This window comes from Rutidosis leptorrhynchoides, chromosome 4, assembly GCF_046630445.1.
Source record: "Rutidosis leptorrhynchoides isolate AG116_Rl617_1_P2 chromosome 4, CSIRO_AGI_Rlap_v1, whole genome shotgun sequence".
Classification (NCBI taxonomy): Eukaryota; Viridiplantae; Streptophyta; class Magnoliopsida; order Asterales; family Asteraceae; genus Rutidosis; species Rutidosis leptorrhynchoides.
Genome location: NC_092336.1, coordinates 41,756,312 through 41,774,245, shown reverse-complemented (window position 1 = coordinate 41,774,245; position 17,934 = coordinate 41,756,312). Strand labels below are relative to the sequence as shown.

The window sequence follows — 17,934 nt, the reverse complement described above, 5'->3', positions numbered from 1 at the left end:
TTTCTCCGGTGATACTGTAAGACCCCAAATTATTTAAGGTAATAATCTATTATTATTTATTATTTAATTATGTAACAATGTTAGAAAAAGGACTTTAGTTGCAAGAAAGGGGCCTAACTTGCAAGACTTTAAGTGGGGAGGGCAAAAGGGTAAAATTACATTAAAACCTACTTAGATAAAAAGTGAGCTGCATCTCATTCTCACCAAAAATGCAGAAAATTTTAGAGGAAGAGTCTAGAGAGAAGAGGTGATGGCGAATTTGGGATGAAGGCATCAAATCCTTTGATTTTCTTCCATGCAACTTGGTTTTTGTTGATCACTAGCATCCTTAATACCTTCTAACACTACTAGAACTCTTGATTCTTCATCTTCTTCATGAAATTTGGGGGGTTTTCTAACCCTAACTTGAGGTATGAACAATTAACTCTTTAATTTTGAAATTTATGACTTAGATGGTGTTGTTGTTGTTAGAAATCAAGGTTTTGATTTCTTAAAAACCCTAATTCGAATTAGGGCTAAGGTTTGAGAAAAAAATGGGATTGTGAAGAAGATGAACTAGTCAAAATTAAGCTAGTAAGTTGTAAGATTGTTTTGGGTCAAAATCTAAGTATTCTTTTGTGTAAGAAATGGTTGATTAAGTAAGAAGTTTTATACAAGTCAAATACTTGTGTGTGTAGTAGTAAGATTTAAGACTTACAATTTGTAAGTCTTGTGTTCTTGTTTAAGAAGGTGTCAAAATGGGTCTTGTGGGTCTTTAAAGAAAACCCTAGACTTGATTGGTACTAGTTAATTGTAATTTGATTATAATGTATATGCTTGTTACTAGGTAACTTGTGCTTAGAAGATTGTTAGAGACTTTTTGGAAGTGTTTGTTGATTTTGCTTGCTTGGAATCTAAGGTGAGTACAATGTGTGTTTACATGTTAATAAGATTTGTATTGGTATGCGGTTGTTTGTAATATGATTGGTATGAGGGCTCGGTTCACGTTGGGAACGCATCGGGCATGATCTCGGTTCACGTTGGGAACGCATCGGGATCCATGGTAGACACATGCGTATTGTGATGGTTGGTTTGATGGTAGGGTTCTCGGTTCATGTTGGGAACGCATCGGGAACCATATGTGTGTTGTATGATTTAAATGATGGTGGTATGCGAATAATTGTTTATCTATATAAATGTTGTTAACATGTATGCACATATTGTATTCACTAAGCGTTTCGCTTACTCCGTTGTAATTTAACATTTTGTAGGAATTGGGCAAGACAAAGGTAAGCAAGTAGAATCGTTTGAATGATCATTAGAGATGTCTTGTTTGTGCTTTTGGATAGATTTGAAGCTTTTGCGCTTATTTTGTGTACATGATGAATGTTGGGTAGATATCCCCAAGAACACGCTCTAGTACTTATGTCAATAGTCGTTTTAATCTTTTGGGTCAAGTTAATCACTCTCTTTTGTAATGGGTCGTTCTATAAGTAAAAATGCACTTTGGTGTGTACCGAAACTTGTTTTGCTTGTAAATTTATAGGTGCATGACGATTAAAACATGTTGGAACGGAGTTGGTTGAAAATTACCATGTCAGGGCCTGATCCCGGAATGGGATTAAAAGATCCCGGAATGGGATCAAGGGTGATTTTTAAGAAATTTGATCAGAACCTGATCCCATAGTGGGATGATGGGATCCCATAGTGGGATCTAAAAAAAAAAATAAGTTTGTCGTTTTTCGGTTATGAGTCGAGGTCGTTTCAGGTGGTATCAGAGCGTTGTTTAAGGGATCTAGGAGCTTATGGTAGAATAGGTTTCCTAGACTTAAACCGTAGGCAATTTAACTGTTATGTGCAATATATGTGGGACCGAATGCAAAGTGATGACATGCCTTGTGATACTTGTTTATATGAGCTTGTATGTGTAAATTTGTTTAATTACGTGAATGTCATCCAACTTCATGTAAAGTACTTTATATATTGTGCGAAGGTGATAAAGTGTGTGCTTGTAATAGTGCCTGATCACCACTATTACAATCCTGTACTTGTCACACAAACATGATATGTCGGGTACCGAACGAAGGGACATGGCATAACTAGGAGGATTGCATATGTGTAGAGGTTATGAGAATTACCGATAACTAATTAGTTTTCAATTTTCAGTATGGAAACGAATGAAGAGAATCGTGGCTCGACCCATAATGATGAGGGAAGCTAAACCCTTCAAGATACGGAACGTGCACATAGCCCTAGCTATGAGACGGTTTATTCCGATGACGATAATGACTTAAAGACCCAAATAGGGTTGGCTCTCCGTAATTTCTCCCCGTTCATCACAAAGCAAATTACGGAAACTATGGAAGAGGCTGCCCACTCTTCTATCGCCTCGTTGATTAAAGAGGAATTTGATAAGCGAATGCCCCAACTTTTAAATGAAGCGGGTAATTTAAGGGCCGAAGGGAGGCAAACTGTGAATCATGAGATTGTTACTTCAAGGCCTTATGGCTTAAAAGACTTCAAACTTAGCAATCCACCCACTTATGAGAGAGACCTCAATCCCATCAAGAGCACTCGATGGATTTCTGATATTGAGGGTTGCTTTAGGACAACGCGATGTCCTGAGGACTTGAAAACTACGTTTGGAGTGTGTATGTTAAGGGGTGTTGCTCAAAGATGGTGGGATGATCTTCTTGCGATACAAGGGAATGACTACGCGGAGAGGTTGACTTGGGGAGAATTCAAGCGTGAATTTTTCAAAAATTTTCGATCAGAGGCCGAAGTGGGACGATTGAAGTCTGAACTCCAAAATACTCATCAAGGGAGTATGGACTTGAATACATTTCGAGTTCACTTTATAGATCGACTTCAATTTAATTCTGAGTATATTAATGATGAAATGGGGAAATGTAGATTGTTTCATGGTTTATTGCGTGAAGAAATTAGAGAGAGGCTAATTATATCTCAATTTCGTTCTTTCCCTGATTTGTTTGATGCTGCGAGGGATGTTGAAAATGAACTTGTTAAGAAGGGTGCGATAACGTATAAGAAGGAAAATTTCAACTCGAAGAGGAAGTTTGAACAAAGTGGTTCGCCTAATAAAAAGACAAAAGGTAATGAAGGGAGGAAAGGCGGAGGTTGTAACCTAGGTCAATTGTGTTTCACATGTGGCAAACTGGGCCACATTTTAAGGGATTGTAAGTCTACTATTCCCAAAGCTACTATTTGTTTCAATTGTCATGATGAAGGGCATCGAAAGGCCTATTGTCCTAAATTATCTGAGTTCGAGAGAAAGGAAGAGCAACGGAAGGAGGTGATAAGAAGGTTAGAAAAGTCGGCGGGCACGCCAAAGAGTAGGTCTTTTCAGATGACTGTGGATGAAGCTCTAAGGTCATCAGAAGTAGTAGCAGGTCCCTGTCTTGTAAATTCCAAACCTGCAAAAGTGTTATTTGATTCTGGAGCGGACCGCTGATTTGTTGCTATTAGGTTTGCTCCTTGTTTAAATAAGTCGTTGCTAAGTCTTGAATCTCCATTAGAAGTAGAAATAGCGGATGATAAACCTAAGTTAGTAGTAGGCGTATACAAAAATTGTAATATTGATATTTATTCTAAGTTGTTTACTGTTGACCTAATCCTCATGACTATGGGTGAGTTTGATGTGATCATAGGAATGGATTGGCTCAGTTGATACGGAGCTAATATCGTGTGTGATGAAAAGATTATCCGGGTGAAAACCCCAAGTAGGGAAGAAGTAATTATTCAAGGAGAAGGACAGCGACGGCCCGCTTCTATATGCACTTATGCTCGTGCACGTCGTCTTGTGTCTAGTGGTTGTGCAGCCTTTTTGGCTCATGTTGTTGACTCTCGAAAAGAATCAAAGTTTATCGAAGATCTCCCGGTAGTTAGGGACTATAAAGATGTGTTTCCGGATGATCTTCCGGGTGTTCCTCCTGAAAGACAAGTAGAATTTCGCATAGAGTTGATTCCGGGTGCTGCACCTATTGTTAAGACTCCCTATCGCTTAGCGCCAACTGAAATGCAAGAACTAATGAGTCAACTTCAAGAACTATTGGATAAAGGGTTCATTCGTCTAAGTAATTCACCGTGGGGAGCACCGGTACTATTTGTAAAGAAGAAGGATGGTAGCATGAGAATGTGCATTGATTATAGAGAATTGAACAAAGTTACCATAAAGAACCGTTATCCTTTACCAAGAATTGACGACCTATTTGATCAACTTCAAGGTGCTAAATATTTTTCGAAGATTGATTTGAGGTCGGGGTACCATCAATTAAGAATCCATGAAGATGATATTTCGAAGACGGCGTTTAGAACTCGGTATGGGCATTTTGAGTTCGTTGTGATGCCTTTTGGTCTTACGAATGCGCCCGCAGCATTCATGGACCTTATGAATCGAATATGTCGTCCCATGTTAGAAAAATCGGTGATTGTGTTTATTGATGATATCCTTGTCTATTCAAAGGGTATGAAAGAACACGAGCAACACTTGAAGGAAGTTTTAGAGACGTTGTGTAGAGAGAAGTTATATGCTAAAATTTCAAAGTGCGAGTTTTGGTTAAGGGAAGTGCAATTCCTTGGCCATATCGTGAACGAGAAGGGTATACAAGTTGATCCAGAGAAAACCGAAGCGATCGAAAAATGGGATCGACCGACTACACCTACGGAGATTCGCAGTTTTCTTAGATTAGCCGGTTATTATCGACGGTTTATTCAAGATTTCTCTAAAATTGCTTCTCCGTTGACAAAGTTGACACGAAAGAATGTAAAGTTCGATTGGGGTAATGACCAAGAAGTAGCCTTTCAATTGTTAAAGCATAAGCTAAGTCATGCTCCGGTGTTGGTATTACCGGAAGGAACCGAAGATATGACCGTTTATTGTGATGCATCGATTAACGGTCTTGGTTGTGTCTTGATGCAAAAAGGAAGGGTTATTGCATATGCTTCAAGGCAATTAAAGGAGCAAGAAAAGAACTATCCTATACATGATCTTGAGCTAGCGGCGGTGGTTCATGCTTTAAAATTTTGGCGTCATTACTTGTATGGCATTAAATGTACAATTTATACGGACCACGAGAGTTTGAAGTACCTTTTCAACCAAAGATATTTGAATAACCGACAACGGAGGTGGTTGGATCTCTTAAAGGATTATGATTGTGAGATACTTTATCATTCGGGTAAAGCTAATGTTTTAGCGGACGCCTTGAGTCGAAAGAATCAATACCCGGGGATACGAGTAGAATCTTTACGTATGGTCATAACAAATGAATTCCTTAAAAAGCTTGGTGAAATTCAAGTTGAAACTTTCGTTCATAACAAACATGAAGAACGAATTAAGGGACAAACAGAATCCATTAAATTAGGTCCGCATGGGTTGTTGTCTTTTAATGGAATAGTGTGGGTGCCAAAGATAGGTGAATACCGATAAATGCTACTTGAAGAAGCTCATAAATCAAAGTATTCAATTCATTCAGGTGCCACCAAAATGTACCATGACTTGAAAGAAGATTATTGGTGGCCGGGGATGAAACGTGACATAGTTAAATATGTTGAGCAATGTATTACTTGTTTACAAGTAAAGGCCGAACACCAAAAACCATAAGGGAAATTGCAACCACTTGAAATTCCTAAATGGAAGTGGGAGCATATTACTATGGATTTCATTACAAAGTTACCCAAAACGGCTAGAACACAATATGATACCATTTGGGTGATTGTAGATTGGTTGACAAAGAGTGCATTATTTCAACCGATTCGAGAAACTTCGTCGTCCGAAACCTTAGCTACGCTTTTCCTTAAAGAATTGATAGCTCGACATGGTGTTCCCGTTTCTATAGTGTCAGATAGAGACACACGGTTTACTTCTCGATTTTGGAGGAAGTTTCAAGAAGAAATGGGTACGAAATTGAAGTTAAGTACCGCTTTCCACCCGCAAACCGACGGCCAAAGTGAGAGAACCATCCAAACATTGGAAGATATGTTGCGAGCGTGTGCAATAGACTTTGGTGGAAGTTGGGATATGTATCTTCCTCTAGCGGAGTTCTCATATAATAATAGTTATCACACTAGTATTGGTATGCCTCCGTATGAGATGTTATATGGGAGAAAATGTCGCACCCCGATTTGTTGGGGTGAAATTGGTGAACGATAGATTGGTGGGACCGAACTTGTTATGAAAACTAACGAGAAGATTGAGACTATCCGAGAACGCTTAAAAACGGCTCAAGATAGACAAAAATCATACGCGGATACAAAGAGACGGTCAACAGAGTTTAAGGAAGGTGACATGGTAATGCTTAAAGTATCGCCTTGGAAAGGAATTATTCGATTTCGAAAGAGGGGTAAACTAGGTCCTCGTTATATCGGACCCTTCAAAATCCTAGAAAGAGTGGGTGAAGTAGCTTACCGTTTGGAATTGCCCGAGAAGCTTTCGGGGATTCATAATACTTTTCATGTATCTCACTTGAGAAAATGCTTAACCGCACAATCCACAATTGTGCCATTAGAAGAAGTTGACGTAAATGATAAATTGGGATTTGTGGAAGAGTCGGTAGATATAGTAGATGAGCAAATGCGAATGGTTAAGAACAAGCCGATTAAGTCCTACAAGGTTAAATGGAGATATGGAAAAGATTTGGAGCATACTTGGGAGATGGAGGAATTTATGATTAAATACTTCCCATCTAGCCACCAAGCTTGGATCACGAAGACGCGATCCGATTTAAGTGGGGGAGAGTTGTAAGACTCCAAATTATTTAAGGTATTAATCTATTATTATTTATTATTTAATTATGTAACAATGTTAGAAAAAGGACTTTAGTTGCAAGAAAGGGGCCTAACTTGCAAGACTTTAAGTGGGGGAGGGCAAAAGGGTAAAATTGCATTAAAACCCACTTAGATAAAAAGTGAGCTGCATCTCATTCTCACCAAAAATGCAGAAAATTTTAGAGAAAGAGTCTAGAGAGAAGAGGTGATGGCGAATTTTGGATGAAGGCATCAAATCCTTTGATTTTCTTCTATGCAACTTGGTTTTTGTTGATCACTAGCATCCTTAATACCTTCTAACACTACTAGAACTCTTGATTCTTCATCTTCTTCATGAAATTTGGGGGTTTTCTAACCCTAACTTGAGGTATGAACAATTAACTCTTTAATTTTGAAATTTATGACTTAGATGGTGTTGTTGTTGTTAGAAATCAAGGTTTTGATTTCTTAAAAACCCTAATTCGAATTAGGGCTAAGGTTTAAGAAAAAATGGGGTTGTGAAGAAGATGAACTAGTCAAAATTAAGCTAGTAAGTTGTAAGATTGTTTTGGGTCAAAATCTAAGTATTCATTTGTGTAAGAAATGGTTGATTAAGTAAGAAGTTTTATACAAGTCAAAGACTTGTGTGTGTAGTAGTAAGATTTAAGACTTACAATTTGTGAGTCTTGTATTCTTGTTTAAGAAGGTGTCAAAATGGGTCTTGTGGGTCTTTGAAGAAAACCCTAGACTTGATTGGTACTAGTTAATTGTAATTTGATTATATTGTGATATATGTGTATGTATATGCTTGTTACTAGGTAATTTGTGCTTAGAAGATTGTTAGAGACTTTTGGAAGTGTTTGTTGATTTTGCTTGCTTGGAATCTAAGGTGAGTACAATGTGTGTTTGCATGTTAATAAGATTTGTATTGGTATGCGGTTGTTTGTAATATGATTGGTATGAGGGCTCGGTTCACTTTGGGAACGCATCGGGCATGATCTCGGTTCACGTTGGGAACGCATCGGGATCCATGGTAGACACATGCGCATTGTGATGGTTGGTTTGATGGTAGGGTTCTCGGTTCACGTTGGGAACGCATCGGGAACCATATGTGTGTTGTATGATTTAAATGATGGTGGTATGCGAATAATTGTTTATCTATATAAATGTTGTTAACATGTATGCACATATTGTATTCACTAAGCGTTTCGCTTACTCCGTTGTAATTTAACATTTTGTAGGAATTGGGCAAGACAAAGGTAAGCAAGTGGAATCGTTTGAATGATCATTAGAGATGTCTTATTTGTGCTTTTGGATAGATTTGAAGCTTTTGAGCTTATTTTGTGTACATGATGAATGTTGGGTAGATATCCCCAAGAACACGCTCTAGTACTTATGTCAATAGTCGTTTTAATCTTTTGGGTCAAGATAATCACTCTCTTTTGTAATGGGTCGTTCTATAAGTAAAAATGCACTTTGGTGTGTACCGAAACTTGTTTTGCTTGTAAATTTATAGGTGCATGACGATTAAAACAGGTTGGAATGGAGTTGTTATGCGTTGATAGTCAAACGGGTCACAAGTGTTAATTTGGTTGAAAATTACCATGTCAGGGCCTGATCCCGGAATGGGATTAAAAGATCCGGAATGGGATCAAAGGTGATTTTTAAGAAATTTGATCAGAACCTGATCCCATAGTGGGATGATGGGATCCCATAGTGGGATCTAAAAAAAAAAAAAAAGTTTGTCGTTTTTCGGTTATGAGTCGAGGTCGTTTCAGATACCTCTCCATTATGACCTGTGGATCTGATGAGCTCGTCCTTCGCTTTCCTCAGTTTCTCCGGCGCTAGAACCTGACCGGAAAATTCAATCAACCGGAGGCTTAATTTCATCAACATACGACGTTGAGTTAATTTTTGAACGGCTGATGAAATCAAATTGCATAGATCTAGTACTTTTAAACTGTAATCCATATACAAAACATGAAAACATTCGGATTCAGATCTGAAACTCGAAATCTGATCCTGTGATTCGGCGTGAATCGTCGATAAAAACGCAACGGCCTTCGACATCCATGATAAGCTGATAAAAGAAGAATCGCTGGGTGGAGCTAGCGTTTGGAGATGAAGAATTACTTTTTCATCGAATGATCTACAAGCTTGGTAAAATTTAGGGATAGTTGATGATTTTTTGGTGATTGATTTGAAATGTGAAGTTGGATTAGCTTTCTCTACGAGAAACATAGCGTGCAGTTGGAGAATTGATAAAACGAAGTCGCCGGAAATGGGAGGTTGTTGGTGGAAACGGTTAGTTTTATTCTGTATAATTTATAAATTAAATTAAATTAAATATAAACATTTGGTGAGTTTTGGTATTTAGGTTTTGGATGTTACGGAGTAATTTCAATTTGAAATGATTTTATGTCATTTAAATTTATTATATTTAATTTTAATAGTTAATTAACCTTTAACCTTTATATACTAAAAGAGATGGCAAATGTTGTAGTTTTAGTTTAACCCAATTGTAGTTTTAGTTTTACCCGATTGTAGTTTTGAGTTTACGTTCACATTACAAACGGCCCTTAATTTTGCCTATATTTTCACAACGGTCCCTACAGTTTACACTTTTTAATTGGTAAAAATGTATAAATATATAATTTAATTAAAATATAAAAAACTAATTTCACCCGAATTTATAACGGGTCATATCTTCTTGCTGGGTGCGAGTTAAATTTTTCAGACTACCGTTCAACTCGGAAAAATCTTGAGAACCCAACGGGACTAACTATACGCGAAACAGACATTTCTAAAAAAAAAAACTAAACACAACGACAACCCGTATCTTCCCGCTCGGCACGAGTTAAATTTTTTCGACGGCAGCGTCAGACTCGAAATAATTTTATGAACAGAACGATACTAACTACGTTCGAAACGGACACTTTTTAAAAAACACTAAACACAACGACAACCCGTATCTTCCTGCTCGCCGCGAGTTAAAGTTTTTTTCCAGCATCATTATGCTCGAAATAATTTTATCAACAAAACGAAACTAACTACGTACGAAACGGACAGATTTTAAAAAACACTAAAGACGACGACACCAACAACGACGCATAACACCTGGCCCGTTTTCCCTTCTGTATATAAAACTGCGTTAAATATGAATGCGCCGGCCGAAAGTCCCCGCCGCATCGCGCGGACCGATCCGGACTAGTTATAAACAGACGTGTGAATGAATTATACGGGTAGTGGAGAAGAAAAGGAACCCGTAATATGACCAATCGCCCTTGTGTTAGCGTTTTTATTTTGGTATAATTTAAATTTTTAATTTTAATTTTAATTTTTAAAATAATAAAGTTAATACGTACGGACCACGGAGTAAACAATTCTTAAACTACTAAAATTTGTTCATGATGTTATAATTCTATTAGTTTATGAATACTTTTAACCTAAGCCTATACAATCCTTAAATATGAGAGAGTAGTAATGAAAAGAGAGATAGTATATTTCTTATATGTAAGAAAGGGTGTGTATATGTGTGTTCATTATTCACATATATATAGTACAAATTTTACTATCCATATTTGACTAATTACCATCCATATTTTACTACTAAATTTACAACACTCCCCCTTGGATGGTAATTTTTTTTTTTTTTTTAAATAGCAATTAATACTGCCTCGTTAAAAACCTTGCTAAAGAAAACCTAGTGGGATAAAACTTTAGCTAAGGGAAAAAGAGTGCAGCATAGAGTTGACTCCCCCTCAAGTAGACAACGCTGAGTCGTCACATCTTTTGAACTTGCCTCATGCCAATATTGTGAACGTATGTTTTGAAAACAGCGATTGACAGTGCTTTGGTATAAAGATCAGCAGAGTTGTTGTATGAACGTATCTCATTTTAATCTGGTTGTCTTTTACGAGATCTTGAGTATATGAGAAGAATCTGAGGTTTTCATCTGAAACTGTATCATCTAAATCTTTTATGTACAAGTTTAGCCCCTGTGATTTGTCTACAATCTCCTTCATGGTTTGTTCAAACCCTTGTTTCAATTCCTATTCCCTTGTAGTCTTTTCTGAGCCTTACCAACATACCATTTTTTTTTCATCAAACTTATGACCGTTAAGACTGTCTATGGCTTTGGCGCCTCGTCAGTATTTATATTTTGTTCAGTCACTTTTGATACTCTTCTTTCATTTGTATTATGCAAGCTGCATTATCTTCATATATAGTTGTTGGTGAAGATAGTTGTTAGTCTTTTATAGCGTTCTAGTCCACAAGAATCAATAATGATTTGTGTCATTGATCTCAACCAAACACATTTTCGAGTAGTTTCATATAATGCAATCACTTCGTCATGATTTGATGATGTTACAACAAGTGTTTGTTTTAAGAACGCCATGATTTTTGTGGTACCTCCATTTAGGAATACATATCGAGTTTAAGATTTATCTTTATGAGGATTTGATGAATGACCTGCATATACATAATCAACCAAATCTTGTTTTGAAACGTTAGAATAAAATAATTTTAAATCAGCAGTTTCTCAAGGGTATCAAAATATGTGTTTATCCCATTCCAATGTCTTTTTGTAAGGGCTGAGTTGAACATTGTCAACAAATTAACCGTAAAAGAAATGTCAGGTCTTGTACAATTTGTAAGATACATAACAGCCCCAATTGCACTAATATATGGAACTTCTGATCCGTTAATATCTTCATGATCTTCACGGGGATGAAATGGATCAGTGTTAATATTGAGTGATCTAACAACCAATTGGTTTTATCTTTAAATAAATGTTTTAAAATCTTTTCAGTAGAAGTTGTTTAATGTACAAGTAGATCATTAGGCATATGCTCAATTTGCAATCCAAGGTAATACTTGGTTTTTTTCAAGATCTTTCATTTCAAAATAATTCTTTAGAAGTTGAATGATTTCATAGATTTCTTTATTTGTTCATATGATGTTAAGAACATTGACATAAACAACTACGATCACATATCCGAACATTGTTTTTATAAAACATACGTGCAAAATAAGTTTATATGTATACTTTTTTTTTTATCAAGTAGTCATTTAATCGGTTATATCACATACATCCCGTTTGTATAAACCCATTTAGAAATCTTTGTGATTTAATGGAATATATTCCCTTGGGTTTTACATTAGATGCTTATGATACCTTAACCCTTTAGGTATATATTCATATATATCACTATTAAGTGATCCATACAGATAAGTAGTAACAACATTCATGAGATGCATTTAAATAACTACCAGGTTGATTAAGTATCTAATAAGTAATTGTATCCATTACAGGAGGATAAGTTTTCCTCCTAATTCATTTCTGGTCTTTGTGGGAAATATTGAGTTACAAGTCTAGTTTTGCCTTGTAACTTCATTTGCACATTTCTTTTCGGATAAAAATTCATTTGTATCCCATACGTTTCACATCTTTAAAAGTGATAACGATTGATCCGAAAACTTTTCTTTTATCGAGCGATTCTAATTCAGCTCGTATTGCTCCTTTCCATTGAGCTCAATCATGTCCATTTTGTATATTCAATGACAGATTTTAGTTCCAGATCATCATCTTTATTCATGATGTCATTGTAACATTATATGAAAATATCTCATAGAGATTTTAATTTCATTTCGGTTCCATAATATTGCATAATTTATTGCAATTTTAGTATTTACATTTATCAATATCCTCTGCAGAAGGAATATTGATTTGTGGTTCTTCTTGAACACTTTCTTTTACCTCATTATCAGCTGATTTTCTTTTTCGAGGATTTTTATCTTCGGAACCAATTGATCTTCCACGTTTGATGCGTGGCAAAGACTCAACAGTGACATTATTGCCAGCTTTTGGAATTTCAGTTCGAGCTGAAGCATTTATCGCTGGTATATATGATCTAGTCACCATTTTTATATCTTTAAATGCATAAAGTAATTAATTTGCAAGTTCTTGCATATGCATATTTTTTTTTTATTTTTTTTTTTTGAACTTTCGTTTCACATTCTTTTGTGCGAGTTCAATATACCTTAATTGATGTTCACATCATGAAGCATCATTTTATTATTATTTTGTTTTTTTTACTTCACCCCCTAATCTAGGGAACAATGTTTAAAATGACAATCAGCAAAACGTGCTGTAAAAACATCACCCATCATGGGTTCAGTATATCTTATGATTGAAGATGTTTTATATCCAAAATATATTACCATATTTCTTTGAAAAACCATTTTATTGTGTTGTGGTGATATAATTGGAACATACACTGCACAACCAATGTTCTAAGGTGGAAAATATTTGGCTTTTGGCCAAAAACAAGTAGTAAGTGAGACTATTTATGACTTCCACATGGTATAATGCGAATTAATGTCGCAGCATGTAAATTTACATGTCCACATATAAATATTGAGAGTTTTGTACTCATTATCAATTGTCTAGTTATTAGCTGCAAGCGTTTATCTATTGATTTAGGTAAACCAATTTTGTGTATGCACATGAGCAACTGGATGTTCAACAACAATCCCTGTAGGTATATAATGATCATTAAATGCTTGAGATGTTAACTCACCAGCATTATCAAGTCTCATCCTTTTAATGGTGTAATCAGAATAATGTGTTCTCAATTTAATAATTTGTGCAAGAAATTTTGCAAATGCCATATTACGGCTTGATAACATACAAATATGAGACCATCCGCTAGATGCGTCTATTAGAACCATGAAATATCAAACTGGTTCACATGATGGATGAATTGGTTCATATATCTTACCTTGAATTCTTTCAAGAAAACATTTGTGATTCTTTTTCACAATATACTTTTCATTAATCACCATATGTGTTTTCCATTAATCACCATATGTGTTTTTTTTTTTATTTTATAAATCACCATATGTGTTTTTTCATCATATATCCTTTTCACCATTTGCGCTTTTAATCATATGCGTTGCGCTTTTGTGTTTTGCGATTTTACAGTAGAGTTCATGTGACTTGTTTATATCTTAATGGAATAATTAACAATTGTTAGACTAGGGATGAGTTTGGGATGAAAATATCATTTTAAGGACTATTTGAGCAGTTTTTAATTGGGAGGGATGAAAACACAAAAATGAGTTAACACAGAATGATTTGAGCAATTTTATCTATACAATATTGTTTCATATTATAAATATTATATTAATAACTTAAATGTTTTGAGGGGATACAATCTCCTTTTATCTCTAGTTGCACCTTAAGAGATGGTCACAAAAGAGGTCCACAAGTTATCAAGCGGGTTATGCTTTGAGTGCAAATAGTGAAATCAAATTGGGGATTAATTGTTTAGTTTACACTCCGATAAATGTTCATACAGAATCGTGATATGGAATCGGCGAGTGTGTCTGAAACCATATCAAGTAGGTAATATTTGCGACTTGCTAATCAAAAGAAAATATTAGACAGTCAACTAGTTATGCAGAATCATTAACGTCATGTACGATCAAGTATTATTAGAAAAATAAAAAAAAATCCATAGAAATGTAACCAGAGATAGTTCTTGTTGCGATGTTGTCACATCACCTATTACTAGTAATAAAGCATGCTTTATGATATGATAAATATCGTCCTAATTTTGTCAAAAAAAAATGGTAGATTCATCACAATATATGCATGTTGTAGGTGTGATGGTTACTAGGCCCACAAGAACATCAATAATTGAACTTTAGTGACTGATATTTTCGCAACTACTACAAACCAACAAATAAATAATTTCTTCAACAAGTCAATTTTTTCGTAGTTTTTTTTTAATTTACATATGTACAATCCATTCAAATTGTTACGCGTAATAAATATGCAACGGTTTGCGTGAATCTAAGATATATAGTGTTTAGGTAGAGAAAAACCCGTATGAATAATTCATATATGTTTCTTACCTACTCTTAGTGGGATCCACAAAAACACGTTTAATGACTATAAAGAAAATTGTCATTTACTTTGGTTTTGTATATGAAGAAAGTGAGTAAAAAGTTTGCAAAAATCAATAATGACTATATCCGTTTTATAGTGATATTCAACTATTTTATTTTATCTCAAATTAATATTTAATTTCCCAATAAATTGATGGTGTTTGTGATTATCGAGACAAAAGACGATAGACGATTGAGTGTAAATCTAGACAAACTAATTTAATTATTTGTTGGTCTAACAACTCAAACCCAATAGTTATCCTTGTGTATCCCTTTTCTCAATTGACGATTCAGTTCCCTTTTCTCAATTGACGATTCAGTTTGTTTTCATATTTTAATTACATCAATAAACCAAAAATTATCTCATAGCTACAACTATTCTCTACTCTTCTTTTACAAATGATAATATGCATCTTCGAACTTTTAACAAGGTAATTTGTTCCATTTCAATATTCCATTTATATCTACTATTTTCTTATTTTAACTTTTAAGATTTACTTTTAATACAAACTACTTTTTGTATTTTAACTTTTAAGATTATAAATTTAAGAATAAACACTAGTATGCATGAAATAAATAATGATTAATTGCATAAGTAATCATAAATGTTAGATAACATATAAAGACCCCATTGTATTCGTATTGATTGGAATTAATCTCGACCCATGGTACCGTGTTGTCAAATGACGTGTTGCGTACATGAAGTACCGTGTTGTCAAATGACGTGTTGCGTACAATCATGAGGTCTTATTAACATAAATATAAATGTTAGTGAAGTTAATAAGAGTTAGATTACAGAAAATATAATTCAGGCGGTATAACCGGCCATATATAACTTAAATAACATAAATATAAATGTTAGTGAAGTTAATAAAAGTTAGTAAACATAAATATAATTCAGGCGGTATAACCGACCATATATAACTTAAATAACATAAATATAAATGTTAGTAGTCCAAAGTTTGATATATTCGAGTCTGAAAATTATTAATAATTTCATACCTTGATCAGTGACTCGTGATCGTTTGAGATATCCTTTGATTACACTAAGCTCTTCGTGCTGATAACGTGTTATAATTCTATTAGTTTATGAATACTTTTAACCTAAGCCTATACAATCCTTAAATATGAGAGAGTAGTAATGAAAAGAGAGATAGTATATTTCTTATATGTAAGAAAGGGTGTGTATATGTGTGTTCATTATTCACATATATATAGTACAAATTTTACTATCCATATTTGACTAATTACCATCCATATTTTACTACTAAATTTACAACACATGAATATTTTTTGCCCAATATATGATTTCATTTTAGACGGGCTATGTAGCGATTAGCGGTGAAAATAGCTGAGCATATTGGCTGGTTTTTGGCATAAGAGAAAGATTAAAACAAAAGGTAAACATCATATTCTATATTCTATATATATTCTATCCAAGAATAAATGAACAGCAAAATTGCAATTGTGCAATTGAAATTAACCCCAATTTTTACTGACTATATACCTTTAGCTCTATAAATTTATGAAAGGCACATTTGGTTTAGTGGTCAGCATCTTTCTTTACAAATCCCTTCAATTCTTGGGTCATGCATTTCTTTTAAGAATTTTACCGTTTTTGGTCTCAAGGCAACTGGGCCCAGCATAGTGGGCTGGCCCAATTACTTGTTCAGTTTCATTCAGAGAAATAGTCATATGAAACCTAAAAGACACCATGAAGAACTTAAATAATATCAATGGTATTTTACTATACCCGTCTAATGAAAAGTTGCGTCTAATGGTATCTTTATCTAATATATATTTCAACACATGTCATTTGAAGTGTGGGTAAAAAATGCAAGTAGGTCTTTGTCATTTTGAAATATGTTCAAGTGTTCAGTTTCCAAACTCACTTGTACTTCAATGTCATCTCCATCAAAACCAAACTATTCCTATCAATCGATCCCATCGGAATACTTAAACGAACGGGTTTTCCCCACCGGAAATCAACTTCCCTGAACTGAAACCTACATAAACTCGACGTGCAGTATGATTTCCTTGCCACATAATCCATACCTTCAGTTTCCATACTCGACTCCAATGCTCTTGAAGTTTCAAAAGCTTGTTGTAAATTTTTAACTAGTTCAAGTTCCATCCTTCTTTTTCTCATTTTCGCAACAATTGTATATAATTCTGTTTCATTTGGATCTGTTCTGATATAACAAAATTCGACAAAATATTTCCTACAGTTGTTTCCGACAGTTTTTCCAACATCTTCGTTGGCATGTCCACAACTGTAAATAACTAAATAAGTAAGATGGACCAGAAAATGTTCCGGATCTTTTCGCTTCTGCTGCCATTCCTGTTTTGTAAATCAAAGATGTTAATACCTCGACACGCGAAGGGTTGTTCAAAGGTGTCCCTGCTTTCTCACACATGGCTCTAACCTTGTTTTTCAGGTCAATTAGATTTGAGTTTGAAAACAAAAAACTCTTCACAACGCGCTTGCCATTAGTCTCGTAACGATTATTTAGTGGCACTGTAAAACTAGTACTTGGAGACAAAATAAAATGAGAGTTAACAGGTTGAAGTACTTGTTGTTGATGATTACATAATCCTGCAGCATTACGTGCCACAGTAGCCCAATGGTTCATGAATGTGCAAAGGGTGCAGCCATCAACAATTTTGTGAGATATAGAAACGGCTACTGCGGTTCCACCACATGCAAAGTAAATAAATTGGACAACAAGTGGAATCAAACTGTTACCTGTGTTGTGCCACTCTAGTCCATCAGGAAATAGTTCACCCCTGATCTGTTTATCTTGTTCAATAACAGAAATGATATCGTCCATTTTGCTATCATTAAAAGCTTCAAGAAACGTGACTCTGTTATCATTGCAGTTGACGTAAGTTGGTCTTGGTGTGGGAAACTGGCCTGCAAAGGGATAGTATTGGTTTAGTGTTTGTGATAATGATTTTTTGAGGTGATGGGATTTATTGTAAAAAGTGTTAGTGACGAAATTCGGGTAAAATAATATAGCAGGAATGTATGCATGATGAGCACATTGATCAAGCAAACTAAGGTTGTAAATTTGGAGGTTCGAAGGGGTTGGAGACGAAGGTTTGATGGTTTCTCGAGATACGATGGTGTGAAGTTTCGTGATTGTAGCTATTTTTCGGAGGTTTTTGATCATCTTCGTCTTCATATGGGTTGTTGTTTTGAACTGCATATGTTATTTAACTACTAGCAGAAGGTAG

General features: G+C 35.1%; 1 protein-coding gene across 1 annotated transcript; it reads left to right on the top strand.

The window, feature by feature from the left end:
* Positions 1-2,338: 2,338 nt before the first annotated feature.
* Positions 2,339-5,425, top strand: LOC139840585 (uncharacterized). The gene is made up of 3 exons (XM_071830844.1): positions 2,339-3,400; positions 3,698-4,096; positions 4,748-5,425. Exons 1-3 carry the CDS (start codon positions 2,339-2,341, stop codon positions 5,423-5,425), a joined length of 2,139 nt encoding a protein of 712 aa, XP_071686945.1.
* The last annotated feature ends 12,509 nt before the right edge of the window (positions 5,426-17,934 follow it).

Excerpts from the sequence above, each read along its gene's own strand:
- LOC139840585 (XM_071830844.1), top strand. The coding sequence starts at position 2,339 with ATGGAAGAGGCTGCCCACTCTTCTATCGCCTCGTTGATTAAAGAGGAA. Across the intron at positions 3,401-3,697 it reads TAGTAGCAGGTCCCTGTCTT|ATTATCCGGGTGAAAACCCC; the intron begins GTAAATTCCAAA and ends TGTGATGAAAAG. Across the intron at positions 4,097-4,747 it reads ATTCACCGTGGGGAGCACCG|TTGACACGAAAGAATGTAAA; the intron begins GTACTATTTGTA and ends CCGTTGACAAAG.